Source organism: Thamnophis elegans, chromosome 4 (assembly GCF_009769535.1).
Source record: "Thamnophis elegans isolate rThaEle1 chromosome 4, rThaEle1.pri, whole genome shotgun sequence".
Classification (NCBI taxonomy): Eukaryota; Metazoa; Chordata; class Lepidosauria; order Squamata; family Colubridae; genus Thamnophis; species Thamnophis elegans.
Genome location: NC_045544.1, coordinates 6157433 through 6184105, shown reverse-complemented (window position 1 = coordinate 6184105; position 26673 = coordinate 6157433). Strand labels below are relative to the sequence as shown.

The window sequence follows — 26673 nt, the reverse complement described above, 5'->3', positions numbered from 1 at the left end:
GCCAACAGCCAGGAAAACTATATGAAAACAACAAATACCAGCCATGAAAGTATTGTGTAGCAATAAAAGGAAAATTGGAGGTGCACATGGCAAAAAAAAAAGAGACGTGGTTTATAATGAACAGATTAAGCAGCACGCACACCTGGTTTGCTAGAGACTACAGGAAGGCGATTGAAAAATGTGGGGAATATTATCCACAGCAGTAAAATAATAAAAATCCCAGCTCAAGAGATTGCAATTGTATTGAGCAGACGAGAGATTAACGCAGAGCCCTTTTGGCCCTTTGGAGAAGCTCTTTGGCTCCTTAAGTTGAGCTTCCGATGAGAACCAGTAGCAATCCCCGAGAAGAGGAAGAGAAGCTATTCAGAACTGGAGGTCACGCTTCCCAGATTTTGGGAGGCAAACAGAGCTTTGTGTGAGCTGCCAGATCCATTAAAGCATGGCAGAAATCAAGGCAAAGAATTTTAGGCGGGGAAAGTTTGTGAGATGCAAGTCTTTGCTTTAAGGCAAACAAGTCATATATATATATATATATATATATATATATATATATATATATATATATATATATATATATATATATATATATATATATATATATATACTGTAGCAGAGGTTTGGTCTGAAGCCTTGGTTTCATGCCAACCCACAAGGCAAGGGCTGTACCTTCTGTACTACGGCGATTGTTAAAACATGTTGCAGGCTATCAAGATCTAACTTGAATACATTCCTCCGGGATAGGAGAAGCGAAGGATGCCAGCGTTTGCCGCAGCATGTCAGTTGCCTCTAGCTACAAATGGGGAAGAAGCAAAATATTACTTGGGTGTCAAGCCTTGGATTGCTACGGGATACGTTTGAAAAGAAGAAAGCCCCTATTATGTGCGCTTTCAAGTTTCTGCTTGCTGTCTTCTACTGTGCAACTTAGTCTTGCTTTTTCCTCCGAGCAGGGAAATAAAAGCTCGGCCGAGGAAAAGAAATTCGGTAAGCTTCGCTTGGCTGAATCGAAGCGAGTTCCCCACTTTCTTGCTGCAGGGGATCACTTAACATTAAAGCTTTTCAGACTGAGAAAAGAAACAGCATTTCAGGCGGAGTCAAGTGGATTCCGTGCAGTACAACTGGCACCTTGCTTCACCGTCTAATTGTGAGCGATGGATCTTGATCCAAAGGATGTTTAACAACAACATAAAATAAAGATAATTTATGAAATGTTCCCTTGATGAAGAAGGATCTTCATCCCCCCCCCCCACCTCCTCAATATATCTCAGGAAGTACGCAAAACTTAAAAGTAGATAACTCACAAGGTTGAGTTCGCCGCTCCTTTAAACACACTTTTGCAGGAGTTTTTATTTTCTTATTTCTGAAGCTGGCCACCCCAAAGTCACATTAGACTAGCTTGTGGCTTTCTTGTGGCGTGCTTTAGATCCATCAGAATGATTTAAATGCAAAAAGCCGCACTGCTTGGATCTGCACGCACATTACGAAAATACGTTACGACGTCCTAGGCCCCTGGGTGGGGCCCGACTAGTAACCAATGCCAAATCCGGCGAAACAACTGGCCGCTGTGATACAATTGTATAATAATAATAATAGAAAGATGCAATTGTTGTTTCCCATGGATGAGATAAACTTAAGAAAAAGCCTGAGCCAGTGTGAAAATTACATGATTTAAGTCAGTATACAGATGCAGGACAGAGCAGGTTTAGCTCTGCCTCTAATGGAGATACACTTTCATTATAAACTTCGCCTGCCTGGTTTTTGGATAATTAATCTGCAAACTCAGCATCACATAATGGAATGATAACAATTTCTGACAATGGTGCCTCTCACTCAAAGGTGGGCAAAACCACTTTAATTCCTCTTTCAGTCATAACGCATTAAAAGAAACAACAATGTGCATGTTGGGACATGGCGTTGCGAGTGTGTTGAGTTGTTCCTCACCTCGGAGAAATTCATAGATGTCTCTATTGCTTGTCCATTATTACCCTTTATGAGTACAGAAGTTAGGTATATGTTTTAGCGGTGTAAACCCCCTAGAGCTAATTGTAATATTCAAAACAAAAGCTCTCCATTCCCTGCCCAGGTTTTTTGCTGACAAAATAATGGGGCTGTGCACTGCTTTGGGTTCAATTCTGAAAATAAATTTCGGAGCACATGAATGAATGCAGCACCCATTGGCATTCAGGCTTCCAAGTCCCGAACATTTCTGCTTGAATGAGTTGGCAGCAGATTCTGTGTTCTATACCTGTGCCCTGTGAAGCATCTTTTCAGAATGGAACTGGAAGTATTGCCTAACTATAATAAATAAAGGAACTTCTATGAGAATGACACTGAATTCATAGAAGTAAAAAAAACCATTTTTAGTAAATAACTAGTCAGACATTATGCCAAGAACATCATTATGCCTTGCTGTGAAAGAACAATTTTGAATGAATTAAAAGTTGCTGTTTGTGTGTCAGGGCATCGTGAGGCTGGGAGGCGCGCGAGCGGGAGCAGAACAGCTGCTCGCGCAACCCCCCCTCTCTAGCCATGCAGAGCGCCTTTCACTGGCATTTCAAAGGCGGCAAGCCGCGGGAGCTGGGTGGCGGTGAACAGGCGCTCCCGCGGCTTGGCGATACCACTAGGTCAGTGAATGGCGCTGTGCCCGGCTGGAAAGGGAGTTTGCCGGGTGGCTGCTTGTGAGTGTGGTTGCTTCATGACTGTTGTGTTGCGCTGCTGCAATAGCACAACACAGCCATTTGCCCCTGAGGCTGTGCCCAGCTCTTTGGGAGCCCACTCAGAAGAGAGCAGCCACCCGGCAACCCCCTCTTCAGCTGGGCACAGCGCTGCTCACCAACCTAGCGGTATCCTGAAGGCACCAACCAACACGATCACCTTTGCCTCCCCCCCGGTTCCCACGGCTTGGCACCTTTGGGATACCGTTAGTTTGAGTGGCATTCTGCCTAGCCTGAGGTGAGGGGTTGTCCAGGGGGCTTATTTTTTGGGGAGGGCTTATATTTTTGCCCACCAGAAAAATGTGGCAGGGCCTTATTATCAGATATATACTAGATCGATGATATGAAATTTTATATAAATTATAAGTGAGGACTATGGAGAGGATACATAAAAGTTTTTTAACCAAAGATAAACAATTTTACACAGAACACAGTATAAAGATGTAATATTACTGGATGGTTTTGTGATGATGTGATGAAATGCCACAATGTAAATTTATTCTAAACTTGGAATATTTCACATAAAAGGAAGTGTTGTTTGTTGGTCTTGTATGCTGCCCACTCCCGAAGGACTCCGGGCGGCTTACAATAAACAAGGGAAGGGGATAAATAGACAAAACAACACTTTAAAATACACAACAGTCACAGTTACCGTGTGGTTGAGTATTTCAAAAGCCCCCCGGCCTGCTGGAGCAGCCAGGACTTGGTGGCTTTGCGGAAGGCCGGGAGGGTAGTGAGGGTCCGGATCTCAACAGGGAGCTCGTTCCAGAGGGCCGGAGCTGCAACAGAGAAGGTGCTCCCCCGGGGAGTCGCCAGCCGACATTGGCTGGCAGATGGAATCCAGAGGAGACCTAACCTGTGAGATCTAATCGGTCTAAGGGAGGTAATCGGTAGGAGGCGGTCTCTCAGGTACCCAGGTCCGATGCCATGTAGGGCTTTATAAATAATAATGTAATATTAAAGTAATAATGGTTGTAGTCAAATAAATGTTTAATAATGATAATAATTGTATGCATATATATTAGATTGATAGTATGAGATTCTATATAAATTGTAAGCGAAGACTGAGGTGAGGGAGCACGAAAGTTTTGTAACCAATTGACACACTGTAAGTAACTGGAGAATGGTTTAGTATGTTTTATGTCTGTTTATGTTTGTTTGTTTAAAAATTAAAAAAATAAAATAAAACAAAGTAATGAAAAAAATGACTTATGACCAGTTTTCACACTTAGGGCTGTTGAATGTTGGAGTATTCCCATGGTCACATAATCAAAATTCAGGCAGTTGGCAACTGGCATCTACTTATGACAGTTGCAGTGACCTGGGGTTGTGTGATCACCTTTTGCAACCTTTCTGACAAGCCTAGTCAATTGGGAAGCCAGATCCACTTAAAAACCACTACTAATTTAGCAACTGTTAACAACTGCAGTGATTCACTTAACAACTATGGCAAGAAAGCTCGTAAAATGGGGCAAAACTCCCTTAACTATCTTGCTTAGCAACAGAAATTCTGGGCTCTATTGTAATCATAAGTTGAGGACTACCTGTATTCTGTCCCTGTATTACCATAATTACTCTTTACGCATGCCTGAAGTCCATTAAGGTATGTAAGGTTACCAGTATTGGGGTTTGAAAAATATCATAGGGTCTGAAGCTGATGTGAAGTTACAATACATCTAACAAATCTGGCTATGATATTTGGCAATGGTATGTATACACGTGACCCGACAAAAGCACGCACGTCAAAAGCGTGCCGACAAAACCGCGTCGGTAAAACCACAATGTCATCACCGCGCCGACAACAGCGCGGCGACAGAAGGGCACTTTACAACAGCGCGATGACAGAAAGCCAATTTAAGTTAAGGTTAGGGTTAGGGTTAGGGTTAGGGTTAGGTTTAGGGTTAGGTTTAGGGTTAGGGTTAGGTTTAGGGTTAGGTTTAGGGTTAGGATTTGGGTTAGCGTTAGGTTTAGGGTTAGGTTTAGGGTTAGGTTTAGGGTTAGCGTTAGGTTTAGGGTTAGGTTTAAAGTTAGGGCTAGGGTTAGGGTTAGCTTTTGAATGCTAGTAAAAGCATTTTGCTGAGCACTTCGGAAGGCGCGGATTTGCCCTCCGTGGTTACGTCGGCACGCTAGGGTCGCATTTTGCTTAGCGCTTTGGACGGCGTGGATTTGCCCTCCGCGGTTTTGTCGGCGCGGAAAAGGGCTTCGCGGTTTTGTCGGTGAACCATGTATACCTAGAGGCTATTTTTGTTAGCTTAGGCCAGAGGTGTCAATCTCAAGGCCCGCAGGCCGATAGGGTGCTTAGATCTGTCCTGTGGGGCCACCCTGGAAACATGGAAGGATAGACCCGCGGTACCTCTGCCAATGAAAACTGGGCTCAGGAGGCTGCAATGCCCTCCTGTGACTCTCTGGCAGCCAAAACTGAACTTGGGAGGGCTCCCGAGCTGTTTTCACTGGCAGAGGGTTGCAGGAGGCTGTTGCAGCCTCCCAAGCTCCGTTTTGGGCCTCCACGGGTGCCCACGACATGAGTGAAGTCAAGTGTCCTCCCTGGCCCCCCAAAACCCTGATGGGCCCTTAGTGAAATTGAGTCTGAAACCCCTGTCTTAGGCTTTTAGTTGAGTGTTCATGTGTACATTCCCTTAGAACAGGAACAGGGACATTATATACCTGAGCTAAACAACACCAACTGTATTCTAGGTACACTCAGTATATTCTTATATCCTAACAAACTTTATTTCTATTAACTTCTTAACTCTGGGTGTGTCTGGATTGGTTACTGTCCCTACCTGCTCTCCAACAAAGTTACTGTACGTGAGAGAAATGTGCCCGCAGGGAAATATCTGAATAATCTGGATATTTGCCTATGAATACTTAGTAGTAAAATTGCTATGATATATATCTGGTTGTATTTTATTGCTTTTGCTTCTTGGTAAAAACAAAATTATAAATTGGGGAATCCGTTCAGGAACTTTTAAACATATCTAATTCATAATTCATTTTAAAAAATATTTTTACGGTTGATTGTTGATTACTGAATCAAATATAACCAAGGAATATTCTTAAAAAAACTTATAGATGTTCCTACATGATCAAGTCAGCCATTCCTTAACATCTCCAGAAATATAAATTATTATTACATTTATAAAAGCTGGCAATTCTTCTGGTCTAGTTAGCTACTTCAGTCGCACATATACAGTTAGTCCTCGGCTTACAACCGCTCATTTACTGATTGTTAGAATGGCACTGAAAATAGTGACTTATGACCCCTTTTCACACTTACGACCATTGCAGTATCCTTGCGACCATATATCAAAATCCAGATACTTGTCAGTTGAGTCATATTTATGACAGTTGGTCATGCGATCCCCTTTTGTGGCTTTCTGACAGGCAAAGTCGATGAGGAAGCCGAATTTCCTTAACCATGTTACTAACATAACCATTCCAGTGACTCATTTAATAACGGTGGCAAGCAAGTTCGTAAAATCGGGCTGAACTCATTTAACAAATGTCTCCCTTAGCAACAGCAATTTTGGGCTCAACTGTTGTCGTAAGTGAAGGAAAACCCGTACTGTTTTACCCCAGTAGTGCTGGGGATTGATAACGATGCCTTTTAAAATAAAGCATTTCCTATTTCTTCCACGGAAGCGTGTATAACTGATTTTGAAGCCTGGCAAAGATTCTGCAGACTATAAAAGCTCTTGTCTGATTTTTTTTTTTTAAACAGTCATGTGAAAATGTTGACAGTGGCAGGTAAATTATAGATGATACCACAGGGGCGTGGTGTTTCCTCTGGGGTCAGTTTCAGTTGGGTTGTGATGGGGGTGATGCAGGGGTGGGTTTCTCGCCCTGTTCCAACCGGTTCGGTTGGAACGGGGCCGGTGGTGTCCTCGTGCACGCGTGCAGTGCACGCATGCGTACTAGCGCCTCTGCGATGCTCCAGCTGCTCCTGGAGGATCGCGCAGGCGCTGTATGCGTTATGCGCATGCGTGGAAGCGCAGAACTCGTCAAAACCGGGTAAGAAACGCGGGCGGGCGGGTGGATCCTTCGGCGTTCCTGGAAGTTACTTACTTCCGGGTTCGCCGACCAACCGGTTCGCGGGGACCGCCGCGAACCACCTGAAACCCACCCCTGGGGTGATGACATTCAGTCTTAGACTTTGCAGGTTTTACAGGGAATGATAATCTTCCAAATACTAGTTAACATCTATTGCATTGTAACAGTTGCTTTGGATAGTCAGATGGATGGTGTATAAATTTAATAATAAACAAATCTGCATGAAGCTACTGAATGAGTTCAAACTCAGTTTCATTGAGGGCTGCATCAGGGTTGCATTTAACCTCAGGGGGCTGGGTGGGCGTGCCCAATGTGGGTATGGCCAAGATGGCTGTGGTTATGGCCAACTCGACATCACTCATGTCGGGGGCACCTGTGGTTGGCCCAGGCGGGGCTGTGGGGGATCCTCCCGCAACCCTCTGCCAGTGAAAACAGGGCTCCGTTTTCACTTGCAGAGCCACCGCGGGCTGGTCCTTCCTTATTTCCAGGGTGGCATGGCGGGCCAGATCTAAGCACCCCATAGGCCAGATCCGGCCCATGGGCCTTCAGTTTGGCACTCCTGATCTATAGGAATCTAATCTCGACAAAATGCAGGTGATATGCATTACACCTCGATCCTGGGTCAAACAGAGAGTGTAGTATAAGTCCTGTTTCAATGTGTCAGCCTTGGAAGGTAATGCAAGCAAGAAGCACACTCAGAGGTACTAGCTCCAACTTTATTTATTAACTGATTCTTTCAAGTCACTAGGGACGGTCCCTTCTGAGAAGTTTGCCATGTTCAGATTCGTTCTGTGGACTTAGCTGCCTCTTATCTAACCATTAACTAGTCTGCAGCTCTTACTTCTGTCTCCTAAGGTGCTTCCGGCATAGTATTACACATGGCCTGGATCAGCGGTGGGTTCCTACCAGTTTGGCCTGGTTCGGCCAAACTAGTAGTGGTTTGGCATTCCAGCGACCCAGGCCTGCCATGCCCCCGAACCAGTTCCCTGGGTGTTACCATAGGCACCACCATCTTGTTTTTCAGTTCTGTGCATACAGTGGTTTGTTGTTTTTCCCAATTAGAATGCTTGGTAATTTTTGGGGTATATTATTGTTGTTTTAATTTTAATATTTCCATTTTAGAAGCTGTCTAGAGTTTAATTTGTGATTGAGATGGCTTGGATAGAAGGACGGATGATCAATGACCAATCTTTGATTATTTATTTTACACAATCTTGTTTTGTAAGAGGTCATTTAAACATAATATTGAAATGAATAATGGTGGTCTCATCAGATGTGGAAACAGCAGGCGATATACTACAGTGGAAATTGTTGATAAAATTTTGTCTAAATATAGATTTTGTTCCGTTTAATTAGATTAATAAGTGACGCTGTAATCATTCTTTTAGGGTTATTATACATGGAACCAACTATATACCCCATTTCCCCAATATACAACCTACCCTGAAAGTAAGCCCTCCCCTGATTTTTTGGGTGCCCCTAAAATAAGGCCTAGTGAAGGGGGTGAGCGTGCCTCCAGCTGAACGACTCTGGCCTGCTGATCTTGGCTGGTGGTGGCTCCGACCTGAGCCCGGCTGTCAATGCTTCGGGCAAGAACCGGCCATGCCAATCCCGCTTTATAGCTGCACAGACGGATCCGTCACTGACCGCTGCTTCACATGGGAGAGAAGGCATTGTGAGGGAGTCCCATTTGTCGCATTGGCCAAGTGGGGGTCGCCCACGCAGTTGCTGGCCCTCGGGGCACTACCCTGAGCAGGTGCCAAGCTGGAGGCAGGGGAGGGTCAGTCCCATTACCCAGTTGCCTGCCCTCTGCCGTTTCTCAATAAATGTGTCTGTGGGTGGTTATGTGAAAGAGAGAGACAGAGAGAGATAAACAGCAGAGAGGAAACCATTTCAAACAGTGTTGCCTGCAATTCTTGCTACTCCTCTCCCTCGTTTCTCTTCCTTTCTCTCTTTGTTCTTCTCTCTCTCTCACACAGACATTTGATTGCTTGAAAGGGACAGGTTGCACTTTGGTTCTACCGTAAGGCTCCCCCCCCCGCCCAAGCCTTCAGCGTACCCCAGGATTGCAACGCTGAAGGCTCGGCAGGAAAATGCTGTTGAGAGAAGACATGCAGGGTCAGATCAGCAGAACCGCCGCCCTTTTTGGAGCCTGGACATCCTCCGCGAAACAGCTGATCTGAGCCCGCGTGTCTTTGCTAAACCACTGGTTTTGTTTTGCGGAGCTGTTTAGTGAAGACGTGCATGCTCAGCTGCTTTGCGGAGGATGTTCAGGCTCGAAAAGCGGCACAGATCGGCTGTTTAGTGAGGCCATGCAGGGGCAAAGCGGGAGGGGCAGCTCACTGCCCCCACCCTTTCCGATATGGGAAAAATGGGGGGGGGGAAATAGACCCCCCCAAAAAACTAAGACTTTTGGCCTTTTTGGCAGTCCAAAAACTATAAGACCCGGTCTTATTTCCAGGGAAACATGGTATCTGTTATGAGGCCTTATGAAACCCATTAATATTTTTTTTATCTTAATTTGATATTGGAACTGTTGGCCTGCTTCATTTGACAAACAGAAGACAGTAGCTGGAGTTGAATACGGACTATTTTTATATTCCAAAGCTAAGGAAACATTTAACCTGTGTCCATTGACATTAGAATAAATAGGGTTATAGTTGAAATTAGAGCAAGACTGAAAATTCTAGAAAAATATATATTACTGCATTGAAAACTAGAGAGATGTATCGCCAGTGTTAGTGTCAGAAACAATCACAATACAAGCAATTTACATTTTCTCCCTGCTCTTTCCCTTTCTTTGAATTCATATATTTTCTCTGGTAGGTTTAGGGAGAAATCTGCTGTAGAATGACTCACACATTTATAAAGACTGAATAATGCATCTTTATCATATGTAGAACAAGTGCATGTTACATGTGTTTTTGACATGTATTTTATCATAGCTGGAAAGCTTTAATAATTAACAAATACTATTCGTGCATAAATATATAGGTGTGTGATTTTAAAATACCCCTTTAGGATAGGTATCATAGTTATCTTAGATATTCATTACTATATTATTTATAAAGTGAGGCTGAAGGTAATTGTAACTAATATTAACATTTTAAACGATAGTTAGTACCAATCGGGTGGGTTTCAACCGGTTCGCGGCGGTCCCTGCGAACCGGTTGGTCGGCGAACCCGGAAGTAAGTAACTTCTGGGAACGGTGACTGGCCCACCCGCCCTCCCGCGCTCCTTACCCGGTTTTGACGAGTTCTGCGCTTCCATGCATGCGCAGGACGCATACAGCGCCTGCACGATCCTCCAGGAGCAGCTGGAGCATTGCACAGACGCTAGTACGCATGTGTGCGCCGCACGCGTGTACGAGGACGCCGCCGGCCCCGTTTCAACCGAACCGGTTGGAACGGAGCGAGAAACCCACCCCTGGTACCAATGATAAGGTGAAAGAGGCAAATACTTTTTTTCTGTCTGATTTTTCTTTCGGGGGACATTTCCCTATGCATTTATTCCGGTGAGTAATTTACTCAATGGATTTGAGCTTCATTACATGCAACAACTGGAGGTAATAAGTTTGAAATTTGTAGCACAAACTGGTTGCCCTTGGAGTCACCTTCTTTTGTCATAGAGCAAATTTCAGCTTGCCTCTTCTTGAATTAAAGAAAAACATTCTGCAGTTTGCTTAGGTGGTAGTGGCACCCCTCACCCCCACTAAAAAGATAGCAAATATATTACAGCTTGCCCTTTCTTGTTTTGAAAACCTGGCAGCTGAATAGACATAGTTTTGTGTTTTGCATATCACAAGTTGCTTCATTCCAAGCAACATATGTGAAAAGGCTCAGAAGTCGGCAGAATCAGAGGAACATCTGTATGTTTTTAAATAGATTTTCTCCTTTTTGCTGCTTCACAATACATTTGCTTCAAAAACATCATTGTTGATTAATCTATTAGTGACACAAAAGACTTATTTTTCATGTCCATTATTGTTATAATGAATTTCATAATTCATTTATCTGGACGTTGCATCCAAAGATAATGTTTTCCTAAGTCAATTGAAGGAATTAATAACTTTTAAAGTTTAAATTGGGGATAATAGGGGATTAATTGCAGAGCTTGGGGGGTTGTTATTGATACCTTTGATTAAAGTCCTCCTTTAAAAAAAAAATCACAGCTTTCCCATTATTTAAGCGATTACAGCAAAAGCATACTTCAGCCAGTAACTGAGGAAGAATAAATATTAGCTTAATGTCTTTAATTCTTGGACAACTGGAGGTGACTATAAGTTTAATTGTATCCCAGCTGAAATGTATGATGATCATCAGGAAAAGGATGCTGGCTAAAATTTATCATCCCACCCATTTGGGAATTGGAAAAGTGTATTTCCTAAAGTTTTAGGGACCACTATGTTTTAAGACTCAATTTCTGTTATCACTAACTAGCATGGCTAGTGACAAGGGCTTGTTGGAGTTACAGACATCTGATCATCATCATGTTTTCCATTCCTGTCTTAATTTCCTTTTTTTCTTGATCTCTCTCTCTCTCTCTCTCCCTCTCTCTCTCTCTCTCTCCCCCTCCCTCCCTCCCTCCCTCCCTCTCCCTCTCCCTCTCCCTCTCCCCATGTCTTTCTGTCACATGAATGGTCAGGATTCTCTTTAGCTCTTTTGGTAAGAAGATGACGTGACAAAATAGGGAGAAAGTGAACTATTTATTGTTAATGAACATGTTGAAGCAGAACTTTGGTGGGGGGAGGTGAAAGAGAGGAAGGAGGAGGAGAACAACAAACAACAACAACAACAACAACTTGTATGCAGCCTGCCTCTCAACACTTTCTGGGTACTCTCTGGGTGGCATGTCAAAGAAACTTGCAATAAAATCAATAAAACATAAAAGGTACAGAAAAAAGTTGACAAGCATGATGAAGCAGGGAATTTCATTATAGTAAGACAATTTCATCATAAGCTGTAGCTTCAAGGTCTCATCATTTCGAACCATTCCTCTCCTCAAATGTTGCCCACCACTTTTCCCATCTAGAAAAGGCAGAAGAGATAAGGCACTTCTGGATAATCGTAAGATATCCAGAGGTAATGTTTTAGAGTGACAAGGGATTCTGATTTCAACCAGCGTCTTATCTGTGTGAAAGACTACACGTTTCCACTCCTCTGTCTTTCCCTCGTGATAAAAACATCTGAAAAAAGTAAATCTTTTTTTCCCCCCAGACAGAATATTCTGTCTGGGACCCGAAAAGCTGAAATGTAGGGTCCCTTTCCTCTGAAGTAATAACCTTCATCATTTCCCTTGAAAACCTCGGTTCCACCACAAAACCGCGGTAGACTAAAGCGCGCTCGACAAAAGCGCGTACGTGACGTCATCACAGCGCGACGAAAACAGCACGCTGTGAGCGGTAAACTTAAAATTAACGCATAAATCTAAACCTAACCCCCCCAAACCTAACTCTAAACCTAACCCTAAGCCTAACCCTTAACCTAACCCTAAACCTAACCCTAAACCTAGCCCTTAACCTAACGCTAAACCTAACGCTAACCCTAACCCTAACGCTTAACGTAACCCTAACCCTAACCCTAACCCTTACTTTTATGTGAATCGGCTTGCTTTAAAAGCGCTTTTTAAAGCGCCCTTTTTCTTTCTTGTTGCGCTGCTGATGACGTCACGTACGCTCTTTAATCGGGCGCGCTTTAGTGGACCGCGGTTTTGACGTGCCACGGAAAACCTCATCTTCAGAAACAAAGGAAGACCACCGTTCACATACTGTCCTCCCAAAGCAGATTAAATTCTTTTCTTTTGCAGGCCGGACCTGGTCGACATGAATACTGTTGCTGTTCAAAGCAACCTTGCAAATTTAGAGCATGCTTTTTTTGTAGCTGAAAAACTTGGCGTGGCCCGGCTTTTGGATCCTGAAGGTGAGTTGATGAATTGAAAATACCGTTTGATTGGACGGGCTTCAGAAAGCTCAACAGGAAGCCTGGTGTTGTGGTAGCTGTATTGTAAACATTGCCGAGGTGGCGCAGTGTTCAGAGTTTAATAAAATTTGTATGCCGCCCACTCCCATTGGGACTCTGGGCGGCTCACAGCAAGACAAAAGAAACATTTAAAATTTAAGAATAAAAAATACAGTTAAAAGTCCACATCATCCATTCCATCTAAGCGGGGTTGGATATCAATCAACAGCCCCAGGCCTGCCGGAACAGCCAGGTCTTGACGGCTTTACGGAAGGCCGGGAGAGTGGTAAGGGTCCGGATCTCTACGGGTAGATCGTTCCACAGGTTAGAGTGCAGTACTGCAGGCCACTTCAGCTGACTGCTAACTGCAGTTCGGCGGTTCAAATCTCACCGGCTCAAGGTTGAATCAGCCTTCCATCCTTCCGAGGTGGGTGAAATGAAGAGCCAGACTGTGGGGGTTATATGCTGACTCTGTAAACCGCTTAGAGAGGGCTGAAAGCCCTATGAAGCAGTATATAAGTCTAACTGCTATTGCTATTGCTTGTGTCCACTTGTACATTTTAGATGTCGATGTGTCCTCGCCAGATGAGAAGTCAGTCATCACTTATGTATCATCACTTTATGATGCATTTCCCAAAGTACCTGAAGGTGGTGAAGGCATCAGTGCACATGTAAGTAGGAAAGTAGTTTTATACACTCAACAGCAATTTTTAGGCAGAAATACTGAAACGTTATGTAACATTAAGAGTGTGGGGCTGTCCGATTGGGGTGCAAAACTTATATAACTGCTATTTACCGTAGAGAACAACTTGAATAACGAGGTCATAGAATGATAGTACTAAGAAGTGAGAGTTCTCCCTTTGGTCATACTTTCTCCCTGCAGGGAAAGTGAATCCACTTCCTTCTTCAGATGCCATGTTCTGTTGGGCTTATCTGATATTTAAACACTTGAGCCAGGACATTTTGAAATGAGCCCCCTTGGACATGACCCTAATTAAAATATATCAGGAAATTGGCCACTAAGTGTATGAGTGGGACTTCTTCTTCAAGCTCATCCCCTAGAGCAGTGTTCCCCAACGTTTCCGGATTGGTGGCCCAGCACAGGATGGGGTGGGGGGGGGGGAAAGGGAATGGTTTTATGTGAAGGGCAGGCACATGCATGTTTGTATGAGCAGCGGGCGCGCATACCCGCCGCTTGAATGAGTCACCTGCTGCTCGTGGGAGTTTGGTTTGGTTTGGTTTGGTTTATTAGATTTATATGTGGCCCTTCTCCCAAGGACTCAGGGCGGCGTATAACATTAAAAGAAACACATAATACAATTAAAAAAAAAAATTAAATAGAATATCCCAAACAAACCCAATTAGAATTGACAATAACGAAGCTCTGGGGGCAGCTCATTCCAGAGGGAAGGCGCTCCCACAGAGAAGGCTCTCCCCCTGGGGGTCGCTAGCAGACACTATCTGGCCGACGGCACCCTGGGGAGGCCAACTCCGTGGGATCGCACTGGACGGTGGGAGGCTACCGGTGGCAGTAGGTGGTCTCGCAGGTATCCTGGGCCTAAGCCATGGAGCGCTTTAAAGGTCATAATTAGTACCTTGAATCGCACCCGGAAGAAAACCGGCAACCAGTGCAGGCCGCCTAAAAGGGGTGTAACATGGGAGCACCTAGGTGCCCCCATGATAACCCGCGCAGCCGCATTCTGGACCAGTTGAAGCCTCCGGGTGCTCTTCAAGGGCAGCGCAATGTAGAGAGCGTTACAGTAGTCCAGGCGAGAAAGGATGAGGGCATGAGTGACTGTGCACAGAGCATCCCGATCCAGAAAGGGGCTAGGCCCAGCACTCATGTGGCCTGGTTGCGAATTGGCCACAGCCCAGTAGTGGGATGCGGCTCACAGGTTCGGGACCTCTGCACTAGAGCGCAGCCATGTGGGGAAAGAAAGCATAAAGACCTGATGTGATAGAGTTATGAAGTTAAAAACAGGTCACTTGGGGGAGGTGGGGGGTAAAAACGAAAAAAGGGAAATTGACAGAAGAGGCCCCAAAAATTAAGTATAATGCTTACAATAAGGATGGACTGTTTCTCAGGGTAAGCAAGGGAAGTGCTAGAAGTATAAATCAGTTGAACTACAGTAGATAAGAGAACTAAAATTAGATAACAGAAGTATACATGGGCTACAGGTATAGAGGTGCTATAAAGGAGAGAGGGCAAAGAATGAGCAAAATATTATACTGGGTACAGGAGAGGAGGAGGAGAATTTGAACCAGAAGCCAAAGAAGTATAGGGCTGAAAGATCCAGTTTCTGCAATGTTCTTCAAAAATTGTGTGCAAAAGGAGACGTGGCCAATTTAAATTGTAATTTTGCTGACACTTTAGGACTGAGTTAGATAGAGCTGATTGGTTGCTTATCTCTAATGCAACAGATACAATTGACAAGCAGCGCCTTTACAATTGGTGTGTTACTATTATTGCTTCCCTTAGGATGTTGAAGTCAAATGGATTGAATACCAGAATATGGTGAACTACCTCATCCAATGGATTAGGCACCATGCCATAATAATGAGTGACAGAGCATTTCCGAACAATCCTGTAGAACTCAAGGTGATTTTTTTTTAAAAAAATTTGTTTATATTGCCAGAATATAGTTTTTAAAGAATGTTAGGTACTACTCCTTTAGAGTAATCCGCCTATTCATTTATAGTGATTCACAAAACCCCCATGTCCTTTAAATGGCATTGCTGGAACATAAAATTCTTGTATCAAGAAGGGTCTGCCTTTTTCCCAAAGACAGAATTTTCCCAAAGCCAGCTCCAACCCAATGCAGAGTGGGTACAGAAGAGAGTGAATTAAATATGCCTGTACAGCTCTCCTGGGAACTTAAAAGGTTGGCATAGTTTGCAGTATTACATGTCCCTTTAAGTAAAAATGTTGGAAACCATTATGTCAGAGAGAATGTTAGGTTAAATTCCTTCTGCCTCTCATGTTATTTTCCTACAAACCAGTGGTGGGTTTCAAAAATTGTTCGAACCTACTCTGTGGGTGTGGCCTCCTTTGTGGGAGTGGCTTGCCGCCCATGTGACCGGATATGAAGATGCCGACGACACTTGTCAGAACCACCTTAAATTACCTCACACCCAGCACTGGCCTGCGTAAGAATATGATGTAAACTTGTTTTTTAAAAGGCATCTTTGGTTTGCGTTAAAACAACTTCAACACACGCAATGTTCTGATTGCACCACAAACGCAGTAGTCATCCTTACCTTTCACAGAGGCACTGAGTTTTATAAATAGGAGCATGATAGTGTAGAATAATCACATCCAAGGACCAGTGGTGGATTTCAAAAAATTTTGGAATCTCTTCTGTAGGTGTGGCCTGCTTTCCGGGTCCACTGGTGGAACCTCTTCTAACCGGTTCAGTAGATTTGACGAACCGGTTCTACCGAACTGGTGCGAACTGGTAGGAACCCACCTCTGCTACAAACGTAACTTTTATGCATGAAGTTCTCACCAATGGATTATCTTCTGTCCTTATCACATGTTCTTGAGATGGGTGGGCTATATACATTTGATAAATAAACCCTTAGTCAATCTACTATTACACGGCAATGGAAAAAAAGCTGGATTTCTGATCAACTATGTATAATCATAGTGATTCCAGATATTAGAATCTTGGGAAGGAGCCACAAATCTAAACAGTGTTCATGTAAAGATTAAGCAATAATGGGCATCTCCCTGGCTTGGAGGCATTAGAATTGCATTTTAATCTGAGGCTGCGCAAGCCACTGCCACGGCTAACACAAATTTAGCGGTTTGGATTCTTGTCCTGTTCATAAAAGAGACATCAAACAGAATTCTCTGCAGCACTTAACTATGGGGATTCCATCCATGAACACCAGCGGGTAGAAGATTTAAGTTAACCTTGGACTTAGAGAACCAAGATGGCCAAAGGAAACCTGAATGGGAAACCTACCGTTTAATTCTCTCTATTCTTGTAAATTCGCGTTATTTTGTTCTTGATATTAAGTAAGTTTAGACAATTTGGTTTCAAAGTGATGAGCTTGACAAGTTTTTATAAGCCTTAGTAAACCAGAATATCTCAGTAAAGACTTCAATGTTTATTTTCCTTTAGGCACTTTACAACCAATATTTACAATTTAAAGAAACAGAAATCCCACCAAAGGAGATAGACAAATCAAAAATCAAGCATCTATATAAACTACTAGAGGTAAGCTATATTGTTTGGACGGGTTCAGGCTGGATTTATTTCTCACTTCTCTGCTTGATTTGGTTTCTCGATTTTATGCAATTATTCCTTGCCTTCAAAGGTTTGGATTGAATTTGGGCGTATCAAGCTTCCTCAAGGCTACCACCCAAATGACATTGAAAAAGAATGGGGGAAGCTAATTATTGCTATGTTGGAAAGAGAGAAAATGCTTCGACCAGAAGTTGAAAGGTGAGTTGATTATTTGTTTTATAGGCATGTTTCTCTGCTGGGTTGAAACTGCTCAGTAGGATCCATTAACATAATAGTCAGAGACTTCTTTAATCTTGAAACAAAGGTAGTCAAAATTTCCGTTGTAGAAATGAATTGTCAGGCGAGCTCGTTCATTGGATGTTGCTTTTAAACTGAACAAATATCTGTACTTATGCTTATTTTTATTGACATAATTATCAAGCAGCTTATGCAGAGTTCTGTATTAAATAGCAAATGTGTAACTGTAACCTTGTCCATCAGAATTTGGACAATTATTCCAGTTATAAAACATTGCTTACAGTTAAAACAGTTTTCTCAAGGTGTATGTTTCAATCCTGACCAAATTTTGAGTAGATAATCTATTTTTTTTTAATTAAGGTCACAGACCAGCAAAAAGTAGATAATACTTTCCAAAGTTTACCAGGGCATTTACTGGATTGAGTGGGCTCTCACCATCTTTTTTCTCAGAAGCCTCAAGAGGGTTAAAGTGGTGGTTACCCCAAGTCTTGGTGACCCCCAACTGAGATGGCAGACCAAATCCCTTGGAAAGGCAGTCCTGGTAGATTTTATGAGAGCCTTGTGCCATGGTGTCTGCTCAAGGAAATTCATACTGATGCCAAGGACATTGTGTGCCATGAAATCAAAGCAAACAGGCTCATTCCCCAAGGCCATGTGCAGTCTTGGTAGTCTTTTCGGTACTTCCCGAGCCTCCTGGATAATTACTGAGAATTTGCATTATGTTCCCTGCTAGTCTGAGGCAGAGAAGAGATGAAAGCTGCACCTTCAGCACCCAAATAAATTTAACAATGAAAAATAATGAATTCCCTGTCCCCTTTCAAGGAAAAAATGAAAATCTTGCTTGGGCCAATATATGAAACAATGGCTTTGCCTATTCCACTGGTTACGATGCTCATCTTAAGTATGATCCTTGCCTTTCAAGAGTTATGATTTATACCAGATATCTATCTCTCTATCTATCTATCTCTCTCTCTCTCTCTCTCTCTCTCTCTCTCTCTCTCTCTCTCTCTCTCTTTCTATGCATCTATCTGTGTACATAGATGCATGTACATAGATGTGTGTACATATATGTGTGTATCTTATAATAATTGACTTTATTAATTTAGTGGCATGCAAAGTAGCAATGTTGCACATTCTATGCAATCTGGCAATTGAATTATCCCTGAACTTATCTGTCCACCGTTTTCCCCCTTGTATTACAGATTTCCCCATTAAAGTCTGTCCCATTAGCCATGAGAGTTAGACCACCATTTTGTGTGCAGCATATTTTTGAATCCTAGAGCTGGATATATGCTATCATGCAAAGAAATTCACCAGTTTTGTTATTTTAACCATTGTCATTGTGTAAACTAAATCTATGTGTGGGAAAGACATGAAATGTAGCCTCTTTGCAAATATTTTTAAGTGGAATCCCTCTGTTGGGCATATAACATGGACATGGGCATTTATATGAAAAATAAAGTGCGGGGTATAACATGTTCATTATGTAACTTGAGTACTTGAGTCAGAATCATGACATAATCGCACAATTATGTCATTAGCATGGTGACATGAACATTAGGTTTCTTTATGTTATCATGCAAGTACTAAAAATACTTCTGGCTGGACAGAGTCAAAATTGGACTTCCCCCCCCTATCATATACCTGCTTCTGAACCTCCCCAAAACACATTCATCTTTGGGAAAATGCTGGGCTAAAAGATATCGTGTGAATTACTGAAAGCAACAAAAAAATGGACGCAAAGACAAGATACCATCATTAGAGCCGAGGTGGCTCAGTGGTTAAATGCAGCACTGCAGGCTACTTCAACTGACTGAACAGTTCTGCAGTTCGGCTGTTCAAATCTCACCGGCTCAGGGTTGACTCAGCCTTCCATCCTTCCGAGGTGGGTAAAATGAGGACCTGGATTGTTGTTGGGGGCGATATGCTGACTCTGTAAACCGCTTAGAGAGGGCTGAAAGCCCTATGAAGCGGTACATAAGTCTAACTGCTATTGCTATTATGCTTGATATTTGTTGCTACTGCAATATCCATTTTGTAGAAAGTAAACCAACAAACGTCTAGAGATTAGTGAAGGCTGGTGAGAGTGCCTCAAGTATCTATTAATACCATGCTGTCCTTCATGTATGTATGTATGTATGTATGTATGTATGTATTGTAGGTAGGTAGCTACGTGGGTATAGAGTGGTTGTGAACCTTAACCAGTTAATATTTTATCAATGTGTGAATTTCTCTCACATTACCCAACCAAGAAGCTTTTAGTTTGCCTTTTGATCTCTTTGACTTTGTCCAGATGTGTCTCCAGCTTAACAAAGTAAGAGAGCGAAAGCATTATCCTTTTCGTTCAGGGCTTTGCTTCTTCTTTACATGCTAGCCAAAGGAATCCCTCCCACTTCTTAAAGATTTCCCTCAGTATACATTGGGTTCATTAGGAAAACAAAAACTTGGAGTAATACGTGTTCATAATTGGTAGGAAAAGGACTTGATGGGCAGAGAAGGGAGGGGCCCTTGCTTGAGGTCTGTGGGGAAATTGATTAATTTGATGGGCCAGCTAGAAGTTCCTCATCCTTGCTGTTCATGGAAAGGTGTGCCTCAATCCAGGTTGTAGTATTTCCCCTCCTGCCATCATTAAGCCCAACTTTTTCATCTTAAGTTTTTTTGGGGGGGAGGATTTGCATCACAGTTGTTGAAAGTGTCTCAGTAGTTTTGCGGTAGCATTTGTTAACTTTAGTGGGCAAAGAGCTAGAGTGAGATGGCCCAGTCTTTGCTAGATGTTCTGTATTTGGGCTGCAAAACTACTAGATATTCTGTATTTGGGTTGCAAAAATCCATTTGATTTCTAGATTTCCATTTGATCTAGTTCTAGATAACTAGATGCAAATAAAGAGTTTTGAGTTTGCTCTATCTTTGCTATCATCACAATGTTCATATATGATAAGCCTAGTCTTAACAGTTTAGAGTAGCATTAATATAAACTGGGGGTCAGTTACAGAATAGGGATTCGTTGAACAATAAGACTCATTATAAAATAATTGCTGTTAAAGGAAGCGTAGGGCTGAAGGAGAAGCGGCCTCAATTTCCTTAACAAAATAAAGACTGTAGAATTCTAATGGTTGGATATAATGTTGATACTTCTTGCCAGCAAGAAATCAGAACACCTGCACGTGCCGACATTTTTGTCTGTACATGTTCAAAATCTTTTTAATGCCAAACAGTCAAAATGAAGGAATCGCTACCACATTTTATAGAAAAAAAAAATTATAGCAGTCAGTAAACTGACTTAGTGTCCAAGCCTAGCCACTCGGTAGCTGTTTGCAAAAATAACCATTGAATCTGCAGTTCTAATCTTTTTGCCCCAATAATTGCGCAGTGAACCTGTTTAAATAGAACAACAAAAACATTTATAAATACGTTCTTAATTTGAATTCTGTGCAAGGTAGTTTGTGCAAGATGAACTGTAATGCTGGTCCTGTTTTGGCTGTCATATAAGCAATTATAGAAACCACATGAAGTTGGAGCATAGCTGGATCAAAATGAAGACAGATGAAAGATGAATAATGAAAGACCACTAGTGTATCCCATGTAAAAAGCAACTATATAATGAATAATGAATCATTTCATTAAAAAAAAAATACAACGCTATAGAATGACTATTGATTGATATATATTTTTACAACTTGGGAGCTGCAGGTCTTTAAAAGCACGATCTTCTTCTTATCCTGTCCCATATCAGTTAGGTTTCTGAGATTGGATGACAGTTACCTAAAGGTATTTGGCACTTTTCCTTCAATGTTAACGCCCTAATCATTCTGATTAGTCCCTACTTGTACAGGCACTTAAAAATCTGGAGAAGCCAAGCCCACATTGGCATATATAGCTGAAGGCAAAATCTGAAGAGGAATAATATTTACAGGATTTTGAATATGCTCACTAAAGCCTGTTTAAGGATGCAATGGTGGAACTGCTCTTAAAGCCAGCTCCTTTCCGATATCTGCGCACCTTTGCAGGCATTCTGCTTTTTTCTTTCAGTTTTCAAACCACCAAGGAGCTTTTTGACTATGAAAAATGAATGCTAACAGTTATGGCTACCAGAGTAGCGACTCTTTTAGTAATAGCACTAGTACCCGAACTAGCATTGATTCTAATGAAAACTTCGTATCTGTTAACTGTGGTCCAACTCTCGTTAATTCGTGCATAAGCTTCGGCAATGGTCCAATGGAAGGATCCAGGTAAGTTTTCATGTTACATGGCAGATTAGGTTTCAGTTTTATTTGGTAAGAGTTAAATAATTGCTTTCTTGTATGGGAAAAGGTATTATCAGCCTTATGGAACTTGTCTTAACTTTGATGTCTTTAGGTTAGACATGCTGCAGCAAATTGCAAACAGAGTTCAGCGGGACAGCCTGAATTGCGAAGACAAACTAATGCTTGCTCGAAATGTTACGCAGTCAGTAAGTAGCGTTGAATATCTAGTTTTTGACTTTTTTCCCCCTAAATTGAAAACCCACGTGGATTATTGGATAAAGGGTAGAAGGACAGCAGCATCTTTGTTTAGATCTTGTACACTCAGGTAACTTACCTGATGGCCAAAAGAAATCACACTCCACGGCTTCAGGCTTTGTGTTTTTAAAACGGGAATTATGAAAACTTTTCAAGAATTATTTGAAAGATGGGAAGAATTCACTGTACTTATTAATAGCTCATTTTGGAGTACCATGGAAGTGTCATCAGGCATGCAATGAATTAACTAACAACATAATTTCATCTTTTACACATTATGCCACCTTTCTGCTTTAAAAATACTTTTCTGTGTCAATAAGGCATTGGGAACATATATTCAAAGGCCACCCATCATTTTTAAAGGAACACAATATATGCTTGTTATAATTTCACTTCAGTTTTGAAGACTGTCAGTAAACTTGGAGGAGGTAGAAGATGCTCAGGAATATTTTATCTATCAGAAAGGAAAAAAAAAATGCTAGATAGGCATTAGTGTTAATAGATAATATTTCAAGTTAAGAATACGGAGTGTGTTCCCACTATATATCCTGAACTTGATATTTGTTTTTAATGTTCAAGAATAGGTAAAAGTTTTTAAAATTGAAATACATCAAAAGTCAAGGGATTATACTTTGTTTTGGCATTGATAGCTACCATATCAAATTCATGTACTTATGATGAATTTAAAATTTCAGGAGATATGGTTAAACATGCTGAGCTTGTCAGCTGGAAAGCTGACAGCCCGGGTTTGAGACCCAAGTGCTACACAATGGGATGAGCTCCCATTACTTGCCCCAGCTCTTGCCCACCTAGCAGTTCAAAAGCATGCAAATGCGAGTAGATAAATAGGCACCACTTCAGTTGGGAAAGTAGCAGCGTTCCATGTGCCTTGGCTTAGAGTCATGCTAGCCACATAATTACATGATGTCTGGACAATGTTGGCTCCCTTAGCTAAGAAACGGAGATGAGCACTGCCCCCTAGAGTTGAAAATGATTGGACAGGGGAAACCTTTACGGGAAATTTCATCTTGAATAATAAATCCAGTTGGCTCATGTTTTATCCAGTAAAAAAAACAAAAAACACTCCTTTGTATCCATTTCAGAAAATAAGCAATCACAGCTGCTTAAACAACCTCTTGCAAAGCATTTCAATATAGGAAAATAATATTAGTTAATCATTTCGATGATAAGTTTTCAAAATAGTTCTGTATGTGCAGGTATGTTTATCTAAATGGAAAACCTACTCTTTGTGTACACTAATGTTTTTGGAGAGAGCAATCTATATTGAAAATTCGGCTTGACGTAATAAAGAGTTGATCTAAAATTAAGCTATTAACATATATTTCATGATAATTGATTTTATCTTACAACGTATTTTTCAGACACGAGCATCTGAAAAATTTCTAAATGAGCATCACATTATTGTCTGTCCCAAAAAAAGATTACAAGTGTAGCAGAACCTAAGTGTCTCATGAAGAACTTACTTGTCTGTTTATTTTTGTTTGCTTAAACTTAGGAGAGGAAACGATTAGAAGCAGGCCTGCAGTTCCAGAATGAAGCTGAGATCGCAGGCTATCTACTTGAGTGTGAAAATCTTCTCCGCCAACAAGTCATGGATGCCCAGATTCTTACTGATGGAAAATATTATCAAGCGGATCAATTGGTCCAAAGGTACATACATTAGGGTTACTATTTAGGAATAGTAGCTCCTAGTTTATCTCATGCTGGTGACTATTCTGCCCTTGGCAATTTCTGCAACTTTTAACAGAAATTGGTTTGGCTTACTTCATTCTGTGTTCAAGTTGTTTAAACGATTTATTTTAGGCACTGCTAGTCTTGCCTTTAATTAGGATATCCATTAATCTATGCTTGAGCTAGAAAGTGATTTCAAAAGCAGTGCATAGATAGTTCTGCTTCAAAGTCTGATTTCTGAAATCCTTTCAGCTGCCCTGTAGCCCAGGGTAAGACAATTCTACCATATAGCAATAAGTATGGTTTATGATATCCCATATTCAGCATGCGTCTAGCAGTGTCAGCATGTGTCTAGCAGAGCCGAGGTGGCGCAGTGGGTAGAGTGGCCACTTCAGCTGAATGCTAGTTCAGCCGTTCAGCGGTTCAAATCTCACCGGCTCAGGGTTGACTCAGCCTTCCATCCTTCCGAGGTGGGTAAAATGAGGACCCAGATTGTGGGGGCGCGATATGCTGACTCTGTAAACCGCTTAGAGAGGGCTGAAAGCCCTATGAAGCAGTATATAAGTCTAACTGCTATTGCTATTGTCTTCTGCTACTTTTATGAGAAACCTTTCAACTGTAAAATCTTCACCAGGTCGTAGACAGGAACACTGCCGTTGTCAGTCCTTTTGCTGGATGAAAAGAAAACTTCCCATTTCTCCTTTTTTTTCCTCAGCCTACCAAGCTGAGACCTCATTTTAGCGAGAGCCCAGATTGCTCTGGGTGGTTTCCAGGGGCCATATGTCGCTCCACACACTCTCAAATGTGGACTAACATTGCTACCACTATGCAGAACAGCCTTTTTGATGCTGTATGCATTTTGAGTTTGAGTTTGAGTTTATTGATCTTGTATGCCGCCCACTCTCGAAGGACTCCGGGCGGCTTACAATAAACAAGGGAAGGGGATAAATAAACAAAACAACACTTTAAAATACACAACATTCACAGTTACCGTGGGGCTGGATATTTCACAAGCCCCCGGCCTGCTGGAGCAGCCAGGACTTGGTGGCTTTGCGGAAGGCTGGGAGGGTAGTAAGGGTCCGGATCTCCACGGGGAGCTCGTTCCAGAGGGCTGGAGCAGCAACAGAGAAGGCCCTCCCCAGGGGTGTCGCCAGCCGGCATTGGCTGGCAGATGGAATCCGGAGAAGGCCAAGCCTGTGCGATCGAATTGGTCTTTGGGAGGTAATCGGCAGGAGGCGGTCTCTCAGGTACCCAGGTCCGATGCCATGTAGGGCTTTATATTTTCCCCATTAGTAGCTGTATAGTTTGATTCCTGTTCTTATGGTCACTTTTGTGCTTCCTTCTCAAAGACACACAAAGATGTACCTTTTAAACAACCTGTCATTTTAACCTGAGAAGAGCATATTATTCCCAAGCATAATCAGGAATTGCATTTGAGACAAAACTGATCATGTGGGCTTATTGGTCTTTTTATATGATTACTTTTTACATCCAAAAAACATACAGCTTGACATTTTATGACCTTAGTCCCATTACAGCATGAATGCGTCAACTTTTTGCAGTTTATGAAAGGATTTATTGGAACAAATGGATCTGATGCTTTTATTATGATAGTTAATTTGATAATTTAATTCTGATTTCTATTATTATTGTTCATAACAATTCTGAAATAATAAGAGAGTCAATTTCTTAGAGAAAAACTTTTTTTATTTTTCATTTTCATAACATATAATCACATGTATACTATTACGTAGCCAATATCATATTGTATTAATTATTAATTACATCAGTTCGTCAACTTCCGGAAAAAAGAAAAAAAAAGGGGGGGGGAAATAAAAAAAAATTAAAACCAATTCTTGGCTCTTCTGCTCTCCATACACCCTGTTTATGTCTTATCCACCCCTTTCTTCTGCCTGGCTAAGACAGTCAATTTCTATGCTTTTCTCTGTTTTAATGCAGGGTTGCAAAACTCCGAGATAACCTTATGGCGTTGAAAGCAGATTGTTCCTCAATCTACAACAAGGGGAGAATACTAACAACGGAACAGACCAAGATGATGATATCAGGAATAACACAAAGCTTAAACTCAGGATTTGCACCAAGCCTAAGCCCTAATTTAAACTCTGGACTAAGTCAGGGATTGTCTCCCTCCTTGACCTCATCCAGTCTGACGTCAGGTTTATCATCAGGTTTTTCTTCAAGATTGACCCCAACCATCACCCCAGCATACACCCCGGGCTTCCCACCACGGCTAATCCAAAGCTACATAACAGGAGTTGACACAGGTGGACTTCAAACGCTCAAGTTGACACAGATTCGGAAACCCCTGATGAAATCGGCTTTCATTGATCAGAATTTAACGGAAGAAGAAGTCAATATGAAATTTGTCCAGGACCTCTTAAGATGGGTAGACGAAATGCAGGTAACATCTTGACGTGTATGGTCTTCATCTGCACTTGGTCATATTTTTTTCTTCTTACTTATTCGATGGATCAAGTTTAAGTTTTTTTAAATGTCTCTTCACCAGGTACAACTTGACCGAGCCGAATGGGGTTCAGATTTGCCAGGTGTTGAGAGCCATGTTGAAAATCACAAGAATGTTCACAAAGCTATTGAAGAATTTGAGTCAAGTCTTAAAGAAGCAAAAATCAGTGAGGTATAGCATAGAAATACCTGGTGACTGTACCTATTTTAAAAACATGCATAGGTTTTAACTTGTTGTATAACTGCACTGGGCTTAAAGAAGGATCACTTTGTTATATTACTTAAATGAATAACAAGAAATGCGTAATCCTTCTGTTAACGGTTGCGTGCCTGGAGGTTTTATCTCTTTTTTTTAAAAAAGGAATCTCTAATCCAGTTTGTTCTACGCAGATGCAAATGACTGCTCCACTCAAACACAGCTATGCAGAAAAATTGCACAAATTGGAGAGCCAATATGCAAAACTCTTGGTAAGATCATCGTCAAAAAGTCGAGGTCTCGGTGGGATGTTCCTTGATCATGTAAGCAAAATCAAGCTTTGATGTTTTGTTTTTTGTCTTTTCAAGAATGCATCCAGAAATCAGGAAAGACACCTCGCCACCCTTCACAATTTTGTATCGCGAGCCACTCGGGAACTTATATGGTTGAATGAAAAGGAAGAGGCAGAAGTTGCACAGGACTGGAGCGAAAGAAACACAAATATAGCAAGGAAAAAGGAATATCATGCCGTAAGATTTAGTAATGTCTTAAAAATCAAACTTCTTTCCTATTTGCTTCAGGTTTCAAAAGCT

The 26673-nt window shown here is 41.9% G+C and overlaps 1 protein-coding gene across 1 annotated transcript in view; it reads left to right on the top strand.

The window, feature by feature from the left end:
- The window catches only part of LOC116507190 (dystonin-like), a 216370-nt gene that overhangs the window by 173758 nt on the left and 15939 nt on the right, over window positions 1–26673 (top strand). Inside the window, exons 10-20 of the mRNA XM_032215161.1 lie at window positions 12568–12680; window positions 13284–13390; window positions 15199–15318; window positions 16847–16942; window positions 17043–17170; window positions 21566–21659; window positions 23225–23379; window positions 25360–25822; window positions 25928–26056; window positions 26275–26352; window positions 26449–26610. Coding sequence (XP_032071052.1) covers window positions 12568–12680; window positions 13284–13390; window positions 15199–15318; window positions 16847–16942; window positions 17043–17170; window positions 21566–21659; window positions 23225–23379; window positions 25360–25822; window positions 25928–26056; window positions 26275–26352; window positions 26449–26610 — 1645 coding nt within the window. The remainder of the gene's footprint in view (window positions 1–12567; window positions 12681–13283; window positions 13391–15198; window positions 15319–16846; window positions 16943–17042; window positions 17171–21565; window positions 21660–23224; window positions 23380–25359; window positions 25823–25927; window positions 26057–26274; window positions 26353–26448; window positions 26611–26673) is intronic.